Source organism: Mercenaria mercenaria, chromosome 10 (genome assembly GCF_021730395.1).
Source record: "Mercenaria mercenaria strain notata chromosome 10, MADL_Memer_1, whole genome shotgun sequence".
Lineage (NCBI taxonomy): Eukaryota > Metazoa > Mollusca > Bivalvia > Venerida > Veneridae > Mercenaria > Mercenaria mercenaria.
The window spans coordinates 45,068,118-45,088,609 of NC_069370.1; the positions used below are offsets into that span (position 1 = coordinate 45,068,118).

Below are 20,492 nucleotides of genomic sequence, written 5' to 3' on the forward strand. Positions count from 1 at the left end.
GTTTTTCAAGTGACTTTACAAATAAAAAGCTTGGCAATAATGTCACATTGTCAGAATTCTAAAGTGTAATTTATAATTGTTATAGTATTATGACGAAGCCTTGTTTGGAATATAACCAACTAGTGATATGCAAATACTGTAAATAAGTTGTATTTGATATTTGTAATTATTTTTTTCTAAAATTACTTAATATATTTAAAAATAAATTTAAGTTATACATTTTAAGGTTATTGTAAAGCGCAAAAGAATATTTTTCTTTTTAGATCAGATCAACATTTTGCGATATATAAATGTATGTGTTTTATTATTTTATGTATATTTCGACCGGATACCTTTTTGTTACATAAAAAGATATTAAAAGACGAAGTTCGAATATGAAAATATTTTTTTTCTCATAATTTAGATCCAAAAGTGTACCAGAGGCCACCATTGCATTCCTAAATTTCAAAAATGTCCGTGAGAATACCGTCTTACCCCCTCACGTACCTCAGGGTTTGGACAAAAATGCAGCAGGGATCACCATTTCATACCTATATTTCAAAAATGACAAGGGAGAGACCCTGTGATTTCACCGTCAGGAGCGGATTAACCCCGTACCTCAAACTTTGGACTCATAAAATGCAGCAGGGTCAATCATTTGATTCATATATTTCAAACATTTCTAGGCGGACACGCCTTAACCTACCTAACATGAGAGGTTATCCCTTCCGTACCTAACCCCACTCGGCTCGCCGATGCCGCCTTCATTCTTTTACTGTTGCCGCTCTTCGCACCCCAATGAAATATTTCTGCAACCGGGTCTGTTATAATAGTGTTATGTATATGTCTTTTCCTGTGAGGCAAATTATTGTTTACTAGCCTAGTTTTAAGACATCATGTAGATTTTAGTCCAGAATATTATATTGAGTTCTGTAACAATACTGATAAACTGTTACTCTTAGAAAGGATTGTCCTTGATTTTTCCAGAATGTTCTTTTTATTCTTATTGTTCCATGGAAATTCTTGAACCTTCCATGATAAATAAATAGTGAGATAATTTAGGGATTTAGGGATTAGGACAGAACCTTGAGTATGAAACTTAGTTTGAAGATATTGATGAAACTTTCCTATGTTTCTTGATAACTACATATTACTAATCTGAATAAAATTTTGTTGCTGGTTTGTCTTTCTAATACTTTTATTTAATGTAACAAGAAATTGTTTCCCTCTGAAGTAACAATACATACACTTTGTATTCTTAAAACGATAACTGAGCTAGTTTAAACATATTTTATTGCTTATAATACATGTATTTATATCATTACAGCAACATATGGATATTAACAATCAATTGAATTATAGCAATAGGATCGGGCCACAAGTTCTGCCAACATTAGTAAACGGCCCTTCTCTTGAAAATTGAATATTACATAGAATTAATTACTTTTACGAAATAAACAATCATAACATGTATTACAAAAAATTGAATGAAGAAATGACCAAAGTATGACTGACACTAAAAAAGAAAACTGTAGCTAGTTTAATGTTATATATGATGTTGAGCTTGCTATTTATTTTCCTCATGGATATGTTTCCCAGAAGCTAGGCAAGGGCAGGAGTAACTGTATTCGTTTGAGATAAATTGAGGTTTGATTAATAATCAATATTAATTGTTAGGTACTGGTAGAAATAACAAGTCACACCTATTCTCACTGAAAACAATTAGAATTTATGATAAATTTATGCACCGCGAAAGTAATTAGTGAATTGCTTTCGTCTGAGTACATGTCAGATTCGAATAATAGTAGTGTGTCATTTAAAGGATGAAAAGTTCTGGTTTCATAAAATAGATCGATTCTTTGTTCTCTAAATTTCAAACACTGAAAGAAATAATGTTCAGCATTCTCGATGGGGTACCCACAATCACAACTGGGATTTTCTCTTAAATGGTTTCTGTATAAATCGTTATTCAGATTACTGCATCGGTTTCTTAACCTTGCATTTAATACTGAGGGAAGTCTTTTACCAATCAAAAAGTGTTTGGGGATTGTTGGTGCTTTGAACAAATCTTTTAGCCTTGATTTAAATATATTAAGGGATTCAGAATTTCTTATATTTATATCAAGTGAATTCCATAGATCGGTAGATGACGGTATAAATGTGTTACTATAAGTCTGAGTTCTTCGAGCTATTGTTACATAGTTATTATTGTTTCTCAAAGGGTAATTGGATATCTCTGCTACAAGAGGAGGAAAACTATTTGCCAAGAATTCAGGGAGTAGACTGTTTTTAGCTTTATAAACTGTAATAATCTTTTGAATATTTCGTCTGTCCTCTAAGGAGACCCATCCTATTTCTTGAACTAAATTTTGTATTGAGACAGACCTGGTTAATCCTGTAACTATACGCGCCGCTTCATATTGTATTTTTTCTAAGGATTGCTTTTGTTGTACAGTGCATCCATCCCAAACGATAGATGCATATTCTAATATAGGTCTCATATATGAAATATAAATTTGATTTAGAGTAGATCTTTTTAATCTGAATTTTAGGGCTCTCATAGAACTCAAAACTTTCGATGAAGACTTTTCTATGTGGCTAATATGCTCGTGCCATTTAAGATCGGACGATAAAGTTAAACCTAAATGTTCATGAAAACCAACATAATTTAGTAGAATACCATTAAAATAAAGAAATGGCTTTACTTGTAAATTAGAAAAAAAAACATTACTTCAGTTTTGTTAGGATTAAAATCAGCTAACCACTGTTTGGACCAACGGCTAATTGTGGTTAGATCACTGTTTAATACAGATTCAATATAATTCACATCGTAAGAAGTTACAGCTAAGGAGCTGTCATCTGCAAACAAACGGGTAATGCTTAAAAGATTTTCAGCTATGTCGTTCACATAGATAAAAAAAGTAGAGGCCCAAGGACCGAGCCCTGTGGAACGCCAGCATTTAGTGGGAGTATCCTCGAGATTTCACTACCAACAAAGACAGATTGTTTGCGATTCAAAAAATAACTCTCAAACCAACTAAGAAGTGTGTCATCTAGGCCGTATTGTTTAAGTTTAAAAAGAAGACCGCGGTGTCAAACTCTATCAAATGCTTTAGAAATATCACAGAAAACAATGTAAGTTGATTTTCTCTCATCAAAAGATTCACATATTTGGTGATACATATCTACTAGCTGAAAGACAGTTGAATGACCAGGTAAAAAGCCAGACTGTAGGGAATATGTTTAAAAATTACTCTTTCCATGACTTTTCCGACACAACTTATTAAGGAAATAGGTCAGTAGTTCGATGGATTATTTTTTATTCCTTTTTTGAAAAGGGGCATTACTTTAGCAAGTTTCCAAGCACTGGGATAAATACCTTCATGAACATAATATGACAGAGCATGAGATTTTGGGTCTAAATGCAATTTTGGTCAAAAATGGGGTTTTGGGCTAATCTGACAGATTGACCCGTTCTGAGTAAAAATCTTCAATTTGACAACAAAAATCAGCCATTGTCATGGAGATATTACCACTTTTCGGACACCATGTTTTTGTCTAACTGTATCAAAATTGAGGTAGTATATCTTAATAATGATTCCATATTTAAATAATATCAAGATAAAATACATGATAAAATAACAAAAGCAACATGCAATTAATGGAATGTATTTCTTTTTGTCTCTTTCTTTCATGTAGTATAAAAATATTTATGTTCTAAAAATCGTTTCTATAGCAACACTGTTGTTTAACCTCTTTTTGAACAGTCCCTTGATGAATCTAGCAATAAATTACATAGAATGTGAAATAAATACACAATTAACTTTTTCTAGTGTGCAAACAGCTTACAGACAACTGTTTTATGACATTCTTTTGAACAAAATACAGACTTTATTTGATATCAGATTAGATAACATCCCAAAAACTAGGACATTAATCTTATTGTTATAGACACCTTATCTATTAAACAGTAAAAAAGAAAATCAGGCAAGAAGATATAATTATTAGACTGTTATTATCAACTGTGAGTTTGCTAAAATTTCAGTAGACTTAGATATACTGATCAGTGAATCATTACCATGGCAACGATGTGGTATTTTCTTACAAAAATACTAACATTACCATGGCAACAATGTAGTATTTTCTTACAAAAATACTAACATTTTTGTCAATTTCTTTGTAATACTTTGAACATTTGAAGTGTGTCTACATATATTTACATCAAAAGATGTCTGTTTTCTTATTCAAAAGTAAGAGACATCATTCCATGCAAATTAATGTAATATTGTTTGAGAAATACATACTTTTCGGATACACCTCTCTCAGTTACAACTCTTGCCATTTTAAGGCAGACTTGTGTGATAACATAGTGCTTTGTTGATGCAATAATTACATATGAAAATACATTCACTAACATAATACAGCTTAACAAATATAACATATAAACAAGAAAGATGTTGTTTACATATGCTGATATCCAAAATATTTAAAAGTCAAATTAATGTTACAATGGCAACAATGCACTATTTTCTTAAAATAGTAGTATTTTTGTAAATTTTCCAGAAAGAACCAGAACATTCATTTAGCAACTGTTCAATATACATTTGTTTTACACCACAAATGGTCAGTTATGATCATTTATAAAAAAACAAACATATTTAATGTAATATAATTTGACTTTGAGAATTACATATTTTTCTGATATGCCTACCTGCATTACAACTCAGCCATTTTATGGCAGATTTGTGTTATGACATGTTTTGTTGATGCAATGATTACACATAAAAGATATTTTTTGCAGAACATAGTCTGATTAGCAGAATGTAAACAAGAAACATGCTGTCTACATAATCAAACAAATCTAAATTTAAGTCAAATTTGTGTTACCATGGCAACTCACAATGTTTTGCAACAAAATTAGCTATTTCTGCAAAGTTCATGTAAAAAATATCTTTTAACACAGTTATAACCATGGATTTACATGATTAATTCTTGAAATAAAATGTATTATATTTAGCCAGTAACAAATATTTTCTGCTATATTAGAAGTTTTCTGCCATGGCAATTTCTGGGAAATCCTTCCTACACTCACACAGGCAAGGCAGTTATGATTGTAAAAATGTTTCATCCAAAGGTTGTGCTTTAAATGTCACACATGTTGTAGTTTTGAAACAACTAGGATTCATTCAACAGACATGTCTTAGTATTTCATGCATGCAGTTTTGGAAAATTCATAAGTTAAATTCTGTATTGTTAAAACAATTAAGATAGTGCTTTTCAAATCACTTCACAGCTGTCATGGCAACAAAACACTTATACAATACTTTTACCCAATATTTCTCACAGTTGACTAGGTTTTACTTTTTCTTGAAACACATTTGTAATTTGAATTAGAATGTTTAACTTTTTCAGGTCATGAGGGCAGGAAACATGACCTTATTTGTGCAATATGGAGTTATTTGCTCATATCAGTATTTGTGACATGTACTCTATTCCATAGGCATGATTTCAGCTGGATGATCAGTAGAACATATTAATTCCTTCTGTTTCATTCCCATTCACATATTCATAGTTCTTTCATCACTGCAAACAAAAAATTAACATTAGAACTTCATTTTAAGATTAGTATAAGGTTGCAGAATATAAGACTGTAAAGCATCTTTTTAAGCTTAAGAGGGTCTTTTTGTTAAAAGCTGAATGAAAGCAGAATTGATAAGTATAAACTCATTCAAGAATCTTACAGTATTCAAGCAGAAAAAGTAGCTTTTTAAGAATACATAAGCTAGCTAAGATTCTGTCAGACTAGACATACAATTCATGCAATCATACTTAATGTAAACATACATACATGCTATATTTAATTATTATATATCATTACTTATTCACTTCTTAATATATTAACACATATTTGTTGAATGGGTCTATAATTAAAATCTTTTCTCTTAAAATGTTATGAATAAAAGTGATCATTTATGTTTATGTTACTTTAATGTCTTTATCTTTCTTAGAATAGGAGTATAGTAACTGTAAAAATGTGTGAAGGAATTTACAAACCCCCAAAAAATCCAGCTTGTGGTGTATAGACCTTCCTGGAAAATCCTTTAACTGTTTAAGGTCATTGCATGAAGCCAAACAATCCTCAGTGGTTGATCTGTAAAATGAAAAAAATACTGAAAAAGGCTGAAATGTAAGACAAAAATGCCCTGGGCAGTTAGCTCAGTACATAGAGCACAAAGACTTCTATAAGAAGAGTAATAGGTTTGAATCCCTGGCAAGACTTCCAAAAAAACTGCATCTAAAGTTAATTCATTTTACAAAGTGGTTGTCAGTGACTTGCCAAGAACAGTACAAAATGGTGAGGAATCCAGAAATAATGGCCAAGTGAACAGTATGCAAATTTAACAAAAATTTGAAAAGCCTTTGAAAAAAACATTCCAAGTAAAAACAATATGTATGCCTTGTAGAATAGAGAAAAGTGGAATCTTCACAGGTAGTTTTATGTATGGACTGATTTAACATTACAAGAAATAAGTAATTGAAGCTGACAATAGATGTGTTTCAACTGTTCCTGATCAGTCACTTTCATGGCATGGCTATATAAAATGATCAGGGCTTTAATTATGTAACTAAACACTATGACTGACTGTTGTGTTTTTGTCTGGCACCAGAGTCACAAAGTCTTCTTGCATAGAATCTAATTGTCTTGCATACTGATTCTATTGAATAAGAGTCAAAACCGATTAAAACATTTTTAATTCATGGCAGATTTAGTAAATAATAAATAGTCTACAATACAGTGACACTTGTAAATAAAATGTGAATTGCGCTACCTCCAAACTGTCATTAGTGTCAAATCCGGGCTATTTTTCGAAAAGATATCGGACAAACAGTCGATATGAACTCAAATAATATTTTTAAACCCTACATATTGTTTAAACACTTACTTACCTTGCGATTCGTTAACTGTCATTCTTTATACAATCGAAATAAATCATCAAATAACTGTTTTTGTAGTTTCATTCTCTCCACGACCTTCGATGTTTACAAATGGCGTGTCGATTCAAAGGGCGATAAATTATCAATCATTTAAATTTTTTAAAGAAACGGAATTGCAAAACACGGAAATGTCATTTATTTCTTGTGGCAAGGCAGAGTATCATTGAAAACAATATTAATGCATTAATGGCCGCGAACACGTGGTAACGTCCACCATTTTTTGTGACGTAACTTTAATCGATGTTTTCTCAAATGACGTAACGTCGAATTTGGACCCAAAATGTCATCTTTTAATATGATACTAAGAGGTTTTACAACTGTTAAACGTGTTTCTCTTAGTAACCTATGACTTATATGATCAGGACCTACAGCTTTTTTAGTTAATAATGAAGATATAATGTCAGCAATTTTACTTTCAATTATAGGCGGTACATGTAAGCTAGAATTTGTTTTTAACATAAAGTTAGGTAAATGTGCATTAGAATCATCAACTCTTGACACAGAGGCAAAATACTCATTAAAACAGTTTGCCTTTTCATTATCAGTGGTATAGTAAGTATCATCTCCATTATTTTCGACAAATAATGTTGGTATACTATTGTTGTTGGCACTACTATTGTTTTTAATAAGCGTTTTTACTGTTTTCCAGTAAAACTTCGGACTGGTCGATTTTACTTCCTCCAAAGAAAAGTCTAAGTTTTTATAAAAACGTTCCTTAGCATGATGCTCTAACTGACCTCTGACATATTACTGTACTGTTTTATAATCTCATATCTTTAGTGAATATAGATAAATACTGAACTGACGGGTCGTTCGAATAGAAAGAAAAATGCTTCTGAAAGCCTATGCCACTGGTTTCAGAGTAAGTTAACACTACGTTTTATAAGAACGAGTTTTCTTATCAGCGGGATGAAAACGCGATAAACTCGATAAGTTATGTATTTGTCGTGTTTTCGTGTTGGCCGAGCGAAAACAAGAAAACTCGACAAATATCTAATTTGTCGAGTTTTCGAGTTTTCGTTTGGCTGGGCAAAAACACGAAAACACATCAGCACAACAAATAAATGGCGTCAACACGACATATTTATACCCGCCAACACGGAAATTCGACGGATAAATTTGTCGTGTCGGCGCCCTCTGAACGTCGAGTTTCGCGTAAAATGTGTCAGGTGTTCGTGTTTTCGCCCAGCCGACACGACAACACGAAAACTCGACAAATTAGTTTTCCTGTTGTCGTATTTACGCCCCGTCAACACGTTAACATGAAATGGCAGAATTCAGCCACCATATCTATGCATTATTTCGCTGTTTTATATACACGTAATTATCTGGTGAAGTGACATAAAATTTCAACAATATACAGGTATCTAGGCAGATATAACGGTCGGACATATATCCTTTAGTCCTTTGTTCTCATTTAATCATCAGAGACATTTATTTTATTTCAAAAGATACTAAAATCAACAAGTACTTTATTTTCGTTTTATCTCTTCTATAATGCATAACAACATATGTTTATTTGTATGGCATGCATCAACACTAACATTGGCAATGTAATTGCTGGATAATTTGTGAAAACTAGAGCTATCATTGAAGGTGTTGAATATACCCCCGCATGCACGGACACTGTGCATTGCAATTTGACACATACAAGATTGCATAATTATGACTGTATGTATATTGACTCAATGTATATAGTATTGTTACAAAATATAAGTCCAATAACTCTGCAGAATATTTTTCTGAAAGAATTTAGCATGCATCATGCACGAGTAAGGTTAGTACTGATCACTTGTGTGAAGTTTCATTAAATTGTGTTTAATGGTCCGGGAGATTAAGCGCGCACAATATTGTATATACAGAGTCTATGAATATAGTGCAGTTACAAAAAACAAAGTCCCATAACTCTGCAGAACATGTATCTAAAGAAAGTAACATGCATCATGCACAACTAAGGTTGGTACTGATCACTTTTGTGAAGTTTCATTAAATTGTATGCAAGGGTTCAAGAGATTAGGCGCACACAAAATATGCAGACTGTGTGTATATAGTATATTAAGGAAAAACAAAGTTTCATAACTGTGCAGATTTTTTCTTAAAGAACTTAAGATGCGCCATGCACAACTAGGGTCACTACTAATCACTTGTGTGAAGTTTCATTGAATTATGTGCATGGGTTCAGGAGATTTAGCGCGCACAAAATTGCATATGCAGACTATATTTATATAGTAAAGTAACAAAAAATAAAGTCCCAAACCTCTGCAATTATTTTTTCTGAAAAACTGCTGATGTTACTGATAAATTGTTTGAAGTTTCATTAAATTGTGTTAAGGTAATGAGGAAAGATGGTGCGCACGAGACGGACAGACAACCTGGAACTAGTATACCATCCCTCTTACAACTTCTTTGTACAATAATGTCAACATCATTCTGAAATTGTTGCAAAAACCTTTCTCCTATCATTTTCAGCTGACGATGACCACGACAAAATGCAGCCGGGTTGGTATTTTTGTTTTACTTTTGTATATAATATTGTCGTGTATTTCAATAATGATATTTAAGCAATACGGATTTCAGCAGATCTTTTCGAGACTTGAATGGCAATTTCGTAACCCAATAATAAAAAGAAACACTCTAGCGTAATGTAAGCTTTTAAACAAAGTAAGTACGCCTATAAGCTCGAACACCCTTTCAAGATTAAAACGAAACAAAGATGAATGATTGCGAAATTACACTACAAAAACATTTTTCCATGAAAAATGTAATTCCGCTGAACCGTATTATATGCTGCTGTTTAATCGGTTAATTTCTTTCCTGAACCAAATATTTCCAAATATTTGTAAAACATTAGTGTTCATTGAAATTACACGAGTTCTAATATATTGTCAAATGAAACATGATTTATATCATTATTCTGAAAATATCACGGTTACATGTACCGCCGAGAGTAAACGTCTATTGCTCCATTTTGTTGCTTTCGAAAAATATGAAAAGTCAAACTAAAGTTACATGAACTTAAGACGTTTTATTTCCCCACTTCAAGTGATGTTGAACATTTATCACACCATAAATTTTTTAGACATTACATTACATACAAACGCAAAGGGAAAGAAACCTCATATTTTGTAAAAGCTAAGGTCATAAATTTTTTAATTTCAAAACATCTACAAAAAAATCAACAAGGATTTGAATTGTTATTTATAAACTGTAAGATTTTGTCACAGTTAATTGTTTAAATTATTGCTTAAAGATGTTAACTGTATATTACAGACACAAGGGGTAGCTTGGCGTATGATTACAAAACCAAATTAGTGATTGTTACTGTTAGTCTAGGAGTGACAATTATGATCGTAGCGATAGGGTATGCAAGGTACAGGACAAGAGCAGGAGGATCAATTGATGGTAACTGAATTATGTCAAATATTGTTCTTATCAGAGTTGGTATGATTTAAAACCCAAAGCAATACAAATAGTTTTCGCATTTCACTGCAAGCCAACAATAAATTGTAGTTTTATAATATATATTTTCTTTCATTGCCCTGCCTAACACATAATAAAATCTACTAAAAAGCCCTTGAAAATACAGAAGGTTAATGTGAGCCTGTTTATTTCAGGTAATGAAATATGTAAATCCTTCTCTCGGATTGGCATTGGCCAAAGTGGCCTGCTGTTTTGATAGATAAAAAGATATGCGAGAACGTCTTTTGTTACTCAGGACGCACTAAAGCATATAATTATTATATATAAAGCATATGATAAGTGACCTGGCCCGATTGCGCCTGATTATAAGAAGAACTGAAATATGCGACACCCATCACGTCCATTAGCATCCGTCGTACTGAATCTACATAATACAGAATCATAGAATCCTACCCATGATTCATCCCTTAGAACCAGAGATAGTAACGATACGTTTTCCTATTATTTTGATAAGGAATATATACACGTAAGTTTAACAACGCATTTGACGTTACAATGTTATTTTGTTCACAAATAAAATTCTGGGGATTGGAATAACGCATTAGTATGCTAATCATATAAAATAAAAAGTATTCATACATGAAACAAGTATACATTCCTCTTATTCCTTTCATATTTAGACCACATTAATTTTCGAGTAATAAATACGATGTGTTTTCTTCAGGAGAATCCTTTTATCTTACAAGACAAAAGTTAATGTAAGTAACAAATTCAGATAAAATCAATGTGGTAATGACAAATACAAATATCAAATATCTGCTAGACAGTTCCATAAAATTATGGGCCTCCGTGGTCCATTGGTTACAAATCACCTGTCCTTCACTGATTTGGGTTTGAAACCTCGCTTTGGTGTAATATTCTTCATGTGATTATGTTACCAAGCGTGCTTACGAAAGATCGGTGGTTCTACCAACGTGCAAACCCGTGATGAAATTATGCCCGATGGGGCATTTGTCGTCTTCGTCCGCAATGCATGAGAAGTCACAATATGACCTAAAGTATATCAACCAAACAAAAACATAAAAGACATAAAAATTAAAATTATAACTCGTACGACTTTATTGCATTTAAGACGGCTTTAAGAGAAAGCTCCTTTAAGAGCGGTCACATACTCTTTAACGATCTGGCAATGAATAAACATTTTACACATAATATGCGTTTGTATATTTTAAGCAATTACAAAAATATTCATTTAAAAAAATGTATTTATACATTGTTTCAGTCCATAAGTAATGTGTGAAAGGCGTTCCAATTCAAGAGACAGCTGACAACTTAGCATCTTATAAATACATCGCCCATAATTTATGTAATTAAGGCATTTCTGCACGTTCGTGTCAAATTTTTTCTACAAATGTAGAATTTAATTAAATTACGATCTTTCAAAACTTCAGAATCTGTTTAGAAAATTTAGCAAATGAAACAGATAGGAACGCGTTTCTGATTTTTTGCTAGACCGATTTGAAAATTTAGGACATCACGCAAGTTTTCAAAATGGGAGTCTATGGGAAAATCTCAATTTTCATGACATTTTCACGAATAGAAGTTTTTCTACAATGCAGATTTTAATGACACTTCTGACACTCGTAAATAAACACATGGTCTACATTATGTATTATATATCGAAATAAAATGTATAGATCCGTTTGCTTCTTTTTGAGATAGTTGCCCACGATTAAAGTGATCCGCAAATTTTCAAGCTGGTTTTAAGGAGGAACCACACTATAACTTTTTTTCAGAGCCCACGTTATTGACTGGTACCAACATAAACTGGAAGATATTTCTGATTTAGATCTGTATATATTTTTACGTTTAATGCATCAGTGACGTTTCCATGACGTCGCAAACATGACCACTTCGCGCATTTTTGACGTCAGATATACGGGGACAAAATCTGCCTTGAAATTATTGTACCGGCAATATTTTTTAACGTAAACCCACAAATTATACATGAAATGAAAGCTGACATGAACCTCCAGACGATTGTTTAATCGGAATTGCTCTACGTTTTCGCGTAATAAAATGAGGGCCAAAAAAAACGAGTTTTCTATTTACTTAAATTTTCCACAAAAAATAGCTTCGCTCAGCATTATAAAAAAATCCATCCGTAATTTTTTTTACCAAAATTGAATATGTTTTACACTAATACGTCCTGAAAATATATAGTAAAAAACAGAAAGTTTTACCGTGTCGTTTTGTGGCTATAAGAACTTTTTAAGCATCACTACAATAACATTTTTCGACGCTGAAAAAAATGACGTGAATGTGAAGATATGGCACTTAAGGTTAGGCAAAACAAGTTTGTTTCTGGTAACATGCTAAACAAATAGGGTAGGTAGCCAAAGTGCCGCTAGTCTTTATTTACACATTTACAATTAACTATAATAGATTTTTATTTAATGATGATTTAAGAGCCAAAATACGAGTTTTCTTTTTACTTAAAATTTCCACAAAATATAACTTCGCTCAGCATTAAAAAAATATCCATTCGTAATTTTTTTTATTAAAACTGAATATGTTTTACATTAGTATTTTATCTGAATAACAGTCGTAATTTAGAAAGTTCTGCGGTGTCGTTTTTATGTAATAAGCTTTTATGCGTTGATACTAGGTCAACAAATTTACGTTTTCTCGACGTCACCGTTTCAAATTGTTTTTGAAGAATTGACAGGTTACGCAACGTTCAGATAAACGTGAAATAACATTACTTATCCCATTATTTAGTAATTGTGGTAGCTTTTATGGACTGTGTAATCACACAGACGGTAACATTATCATTAGTTAACATACTGCCAGATCCGAATATCTACCGTTCAGACCCGAAATACGGAAATATTATGTTTCTGCGAGGATAAGTACTAATAAAAGAATAGGCTGAGACTATGGCATTCGTTTATAGTGATAAGAATAATAGAATAATTATCACATCAGTGGAAACACTAGTGTAAATTTCCTTTCAGTGACCTCATTATCTGCGTGGTCATATTCGAAGTTATGCAAGATAGTAAACATGTATTATTTGAAACTCTTCTAACATATACACAATTATTGCTAATATATTTTCCGCAAAAGAGAGTTATAGACCTGAGCCTATTTAACAACGCAAATAGTTAACATATTTTATATACTTTATATAAAGCGTACCATATTTATGTAGTAATTTTACAGAAATGACCGAATTTGTCTATAATAGCATAAAATATATAAATTTGTTCAGAGCAAATTGGCCGATCGCGATCACGTGCTTGGCGTTGTCAAAAAGACATGTAGACTCAGATAATAGCGCGTAGTTCTGCACGGATTTCTCGACGCATATTTTATTTTGAAGTGTTTAACGTTTCAAATGAACGGTGACAGTGTGTATTAATTTTGTTATTCATGGAAATTATTCAGTATGAATCTGTCTATGTATTGTTATAGGACTATCCAGTTTAGTTTGGAACTTTTTAAAGCTCAGTTATAGAAAAACTGTTGATATTGATATATGTATTTCCAGTGAAAGATGTAATTTAAATGTGCGTGAAGACAATAGTGAACTAGATACCGTTTTAGTGTTAATTACATTATTTTAACAGTTCCACAATCTTAAGTTAAAACACGGTTGTGATGTAATCCTTCGTTAATTTTGTCCATTATATAGGTTATTGTACCGATACCGTTCTATACACACGATTATTTTACTATACCTGTCCATTATTAACCTGTAACTGTCCATTCTTAAGATAATAAATACTTTAAGAATGGACAGGTACAGGTTAATAATAGACAGGTGTAGTAACAACCTTGTACGTTGAGAGGTGTGATTACATCAACCTATATAGCTATGAAAGTTTCGAAATATAAACTGCAACGTTTAACAGAACTTGTAACTGCAATAAAAAAAAGCCCTGAAGAGGAACGTATGACTTTAACCTAAATCGTCCCACAAATTATCAGTCAAATGATAATGAAACAATGTGCCAAAAGCAATTACAGAATGTTAGTTTAAATCTTCAACCGTTAGAAAGTAGTGAAGTCCTCTTTGTGTACTCATAAAGCGCAATAGAAAAGTATCGCAGATGTACACATGGTATGGCATTTTCAGTCAAAATAGACGGAAATAGGCAACGTTATGTAAAAACAAGAGCTGTCGCTCGACTATACCAGCTCATACAAATATTTAACCAACAACTGCTTAATATTCGAAAAAATGGCATGATTTTGTAAAAATGCAAAGTAGAGTTATGGAACCTGAGCACTGCATGTCAGATCATCAAAATGAACAAGATGGTGACGTTTCAATCCATTTTCATTAGCAAGTACTGAAATACCAGCTTACATATAAAACGATAAAACCTTAATAAACAATTATACAAAATAGAGTTATGGAACCTGTGCAGTGTAAGTAAATTTACCACAATTAATAAGTGTGTGAAGTTTCAATCCATTCCCACAAGTAATTCCCACAAATGGTTACTGAGATACCGGTTTATATACAAAAAAATAACCAAATCGGGACGCGGACGCGGACGCAAACGCATGGATGAAATAAAAAAGTGGAAAACCACAGGTCGCCTTACACAACATAAACGAAAATGTTGCAGGCTCGGTTTGATTGAGCCTGTTCATGGACGGTAGTGGAAGTGCAAGCTACCGTCCACGCCCTTAAGCCCCGGGTTGAACAGAGCTCAACATTTACACATGTTACAAATACCAAAATATAATTTAGAGACATCCGCAGATGTATTCATACGACGGTGCACATGGAACCTTCAATGATGCACAGAGTGCAATTCCATGAAAAGCGGCATATGGTCCCCAGATAAAATAACGGCTGTGCCCTAAAAGAGAAAATAATGGACAGAATTAAACTAACCAGAGTCCAATAGCTCCACCTATTCTTTGAATAGACGAGCTAAAACACATAATTTTCCTTTGGGAAATTCTTTTTATGCCCCTGAAGGAAGGCATATAAATTTTCAACTGTCCGTCCGTTCGTTCGTTAGTCACAACGTTAATTTTTTGCATGAAGACACTTTACCCGCGAACCACTGCACCCAGGACCTTCAAACTTCAAATGCTGATAGTACTTATTCAGTACACGACCCCTCCTGACTTTGGAGTAACCAGGTCAAAGGTCAAGGTCACAGGGGCCAACGTTAACTTTTTGCATGAAGGCATTTTACTCGCGAACCACTGCACCCAGGACCTTCAAACTCACATGCTGATAGTACTTATTGAGTACACGACCCCTACTGACTTTAGGGTCACGAGGTCAAAGGTCAATGTCACAGGGGCCAATGTTATGTTTTTGCATGAAGGCAGTTTACTCGCGAACCACTTCACCCAGGACCTTCAAACTTCACATGCTAATAGTACTTATTAAGTACACGACTCCTATTGACTTTGAAGTCACCATGTCAAAAGTCAAGGTCACCAGTTCAAATGTCAAGGCGCTGCGGGGGCATTTGTCACCATTAGTGATAGCTCTTGTTCAAATGCTGCAGTGTTCGTGTAAAAATGGTTACATTTGTGCCATAACGGACATTTGTTGCAGTCAAACCAAGATATGTGCAATTTTACCTTTCTACTACAAAGACAAAAAACAAACAAAAAACGTCAAGTTCTTTAAGGTTTTACTGCACGTTTCGGTATTACCAGAAAATTTTGCCGTAATGATCTTAATTGAACTAGAATACAATTGTCTTGCAACAACGACATTATTTATTGTAATAACGAAATATTTTCTCGTAAAAACGAGATATGAGTCATAACGAGTAAAGATCTCATGTGATACGGGCAATTTTCTTTTAAAAATATTGATAGAATATCTCGTAGTTACGAGATAAGAACGATTGTTTTCTAATAACGATATAAAATACATATACATACATTTCAGAATGTCTACACCTGGACCCGTCATCACACCCTACAAACGACTGTACTACCCCTCTTCCTCTTGCGAGTGATCAAAACAATGAACTGACAGCTAAAAGTTGAAAAACAGCAATTTAAAGTGACTGATTTGCTTTGAAGGTATGTATATTTATATTTTATCGGAAGCTGAACATGATTAGTTTCTGTATTTAATGTGTTAGTTTGATTACATGTAAATTCCACTGTTTTCTGGATAAAGAAGCAATACTAGTTTGGTAAAACGAAATAAAATCATTGATAAATTCTCCAATTTGATTATAACCGTCAATGAAAGAAGATTCTGTGTTATTTCCTGACTGTATGCATGCTTGCTCAAGTACTGTACAAGTGCTTGCGAGTTTCGTAAAAAGACTGTATGCCTGTTCGTGAGTGATTTATTTATAACATATCGGCGTTTCCTACGCTCCTGTAGCATTTTTTCATAATTTTAATCCGCAAACAAAGTTTGAAGGAGTGTGGTATATAGGAGTCAACATGCGGTCTGTCTGTTAGGTCTGTTTGTATATGTGTCCTCATAAATTTGGTCGTGCAATTACTTCAATACTATTACACCTACCTCTGTCAAAGTTTACACACAAACATCGGCAATATGTGGTTAATGTTTGTCTTATTAGTTTCATTTTCATTTAAAGTGACACTTAAAGGTGAAACAGGGTCTGTTTTTCGTGTCCGTGCCATAACTTCTTTATGTTTTAAGGGATTCTGAAATTACTTGGCACAAATGTTCACCATCATGAGACCACAATGAGATGATGTGTCGCACACAAGACTATATTTTCTAGAGTTTCAACCCATTGAAACCGATATATCATCGCAACTACAGTAATAAGGTGTGAAAATATGAACAGTAAATGGGGTGATTTTAGTGAAACGGCGCCAGATTGAATCCACTAATCCTTTGTGGATTGCTTTCTTGACAGCGTCGCACAGTAAACAGCTCTATTTTAGTTCTGTCTTTGTATTTGTCATAAACAAATGCAATTTAACAACATGGAACTTGTCTTATTTTACTGAAATACATTCTGCGAATGAAATAAGTCCCCATTTTACAAGCTGAAGTGCCATCAGAGGGAAAAGGAGGGTTAATTTGCTCACCTGAGCAAGAAGTGCTCAAGGTGAGCTTTGTTATCACCCTGTGTCCGTCGTCGTCGCCTGGCATCAACAATTTGACTGTTCGCACTGTAGAGGTCACACTTTTGGTCCAATTGTAATGAAACTTGGTCAGAATGTTACCCTCAATAGAATCCTGGACGAGTTCGATATTGGGTCATCTGGGCTAAAAAACTAAGTCACCAGGACAAATCAAAGGAAAAGGTTGTAAACAGTATAGAGATCACAATTTGGCCTAATCTTAATGGAAATTAGTCAGAATGTTACCCTCAGTAGAATCTTGGACGAGTTCGAAATTGGGTCATCTGGGTTGGAAAACTAGGTCACAAGGTCAAATCAAAGAAAAAGCTAGTTAACAGTCTAGAGGCCACATTTGTGACTATTTATTAATGGAACTTTTTTTAGAATGTCACTTTTGATGATATTTAGGTCGAATCTATGACCATATCGTAACGAAACTTTGTCAGAATATTAATCTTGATAATCTATAGGTGACTTTTGAAATCTGGGTCAACTGGGGTCAAAAACTAGGTCATCAGATAAGATCAAAGGAAAAACCTGTTAACTCTCTAGTGGCCATAATTATGGCAATATCTCTATGGAACTTGGTCAGAATGTTAATCTTGATGATCTTTAGGCAAAGATCAAACCTTGGTCAAGTGGGGTCAAAAACCAGGTCACCTGTTTTGACATCAAAGGAAAATTTTATTAACACTCTAGAGGCCACATTTATGATTGTATCTCCATGAATCTTGGTCAGAAAGTTTTCCTTGATGATCTTGATGAAATCGAAACAAAGGACGAGGTACAACTCACCCAATGTTTTAAGAAACGGAAGTGGATTGAGAAAGACTTAGCAGTGAAAACGACTAAATCCGCAAAGACAGATTCCCGGCGTGTGCAGGCGTTATCACTATCAAATGTATTAAATTATTTCAAATAGAAATAATGATTAAATCTTCATAGGTAGTAAACATAACGGCTGTACTACTCGCGAACGGTATTTGTAACGGTAACATGTTGACTGATTTACAATGAAGTAAACCCTGAATTACTAATAAGAACTTAATCGACTTTTCCGATAATGTTTTCTTTATCGTTTTCTATTTATCCGTCCATTCGCAGGATACTTGTGGGTGCAATAGTTTTTAAAAAATCAGAGGATCTTTTTGTTGGCAGACGGACGGGCAGACGGAGGTCCCCTCCTGTCTCATCTCATCGATATTTTGAAATCGTCAGGTAACATTTCTTCGCGTGATTTCCATAGGGAATCGACGGTTAATTTCTTGCATGGAATAGTAGAGACCCTGTGTAAATTTTCAGGTTCTAATGCTGTATTTTATGATAGTATATGTGTTTAAAACCAATACTGAATACTTGCATGCAACGATGCTGATGGATTCAATTCATTATATGATTAAGTAGGATAGAGAGTCACAGACCCTCTATCCCCAATTGATTAGTACAAGCATAGAACGAGGAGTCCGACATTAAATGACATTATTTACATGACGACTGATCAAAAGAGACAATTTTACATGCATTTTTATTTCAGTTACATCTTTACAGGACATATATCGCCTACTTTACTCGCAAGATGAAATACAGTTTCACTCGCAAATACGCGTTCAGATCAAATATCAAAATTGGCAAGTCGGCATACAGTGAATGTTTTTTCATTGACTAGATAAAAATATATTTCATTCAAAAACGCAACAGATTTAAAACATCTAATTTACATATATTTATGCATTCTTATTTCAGAAAACATCATGGATTATTGGATTACAAATCAATTTGACGTGTTATTCATCTGTTTCGTGACTTGGTCTAGTGAACTTTCATGCAATGAGTGTGATCAGTCAACAATTGGCAGCTGTTTGTAAACATTACCTGTCAATGTCATCTATCATATACTTAGACTTATCGTTAAACTTACATACACATACAGTGTCAAACAAAATAATTAATTTCAAGAAGAACTAGAGCTACTTTTGAGAAAAACGCATGTCTCCCACAACTGCCTAATCATCTAAACACTAAGTCAATGTTTTTATACTGTTTAGTCACAACAAATATACCTTTGAAGAGTAAAATGGCTGATTTTCAGTAATTCAAGGGCCATAATTCTGAAGTGCCTACGCCAATTTTGCTAGTTATCGAACCTGGGAGAGGAATTATGGTCATACACATTTTGTTTAAGTTTGGTGAAGATCGGATAAAAAATGTTTGACTTGGAGTGCGGACAAGATGAATGGTTTTTGGTGCATGATTGAGAATGAAGACTTCAGCATTTTTATGAGTCTAGATGATTCATTAGTTATTGTCAAGGGCCATAATTCCGAAGTGTCTTAACCGATTTGGCTAGTTATCGAACTTGGCCAATTGTCTTATTTGCAAACACATTTTGTTCGAGTTTGGTGAAGATCGGATACGAAATGTTTGACTTAGAGTGCAGACAAGATGATGGTTTTTGGTGCATGTTTGAGAATGAAGACTTCAGCATTTTTATGCATCTAGGTGATTCATAAATTATTGTCAAGGGCCATAATTCCGAAGTGTCTTGGCCGATTTAGCTAGTTATCGAACTTGGCTGAGGTCTTATGGTCAAACACATTTTGTTCAAGTTTGGTGAAGATCGGATGAGAAATATTTGACTTAGCGTGCGGACAAGATGAATGGTTTTTGGTGCATGTTTGAGAATGAAGACTTCAGCATTTTTATGTATCTAGGTGATTCATAAATTATTGTCAAGGGCCATAATTCCGAAGTGTCTTGGCCGATTTAGCTAGTTATCAAACTTGGCTGAGGTGTTATGGTCAAACACATTTTGTTTAAGTTTGGTGAAAATCGGATGAGAAATGTTCGACTTAGAGTGCGGACAAGCTTTGTGACAGACACACACACAGACACACAGACAGACAGACTGGAGTAAATCAGTATGTCTCCCACACCACTGTGTGCTGGGAGACATAATTCTTACTTTCCGGGTGTCTGTTTATTGTTTTGATCAC

The 20,492-nt window shown here is 33.6% G+C and overlaps 1 protein-coding gene and 1 long non-coding RNA gene across 4 annotated transcripts in view; one reads left to right on the plus strand and one right to left on the minus strand.

Annotated features, from left to right (window-relative positions):
* Nucleotides 1–16,467, plus strand: part of LOC123544773 (uncharacterized) — a 59,093-nt gene extending 42,626 nt beyond the window's left edge. For all 3 annotated transcript variants that reach the window (XM_053552947.1, XM_053552949.1, XM_053552948.1), the window contains 3 exons: nucleotides 9,445–9,474; nucleotides 10,246–10,377; nucleotides 16,331–16,467. In XM_053552947.1, the coding sequence (XP_053408922.1) occupies nucleotides 9,445–9,474; nucleotides 10,246–10,377; nucleotides 16,331–16,431 (263 nt within the window). In that variant the 3' untranslated portion in view covers nucleotides 16,432–16,467. The remainder of the gene's footprint in view (nucleotides 1–9,444; nucleotides 9,475–10,245; nucleotides 10,378–16,330) is intronic.
* On the minus strand, nucleotides 1,377–6,990 carry LOC128559901 (uncharacterized). The gene is made up of 3 exons (XR_008372750.1): nucleotides 6,928–6,990; nucleotides 6,034–6,130; nucleotides 1,377–5,562 (listed from the first exon to the last, which is right to left on the minus strand). It is a non-coding gene; the product is annotated as an uncharacterized LOC128559901 (long non-coding RNA).
* Nucleotides 16,468–20,492: the final 4,025 nt, after the last annotated feature.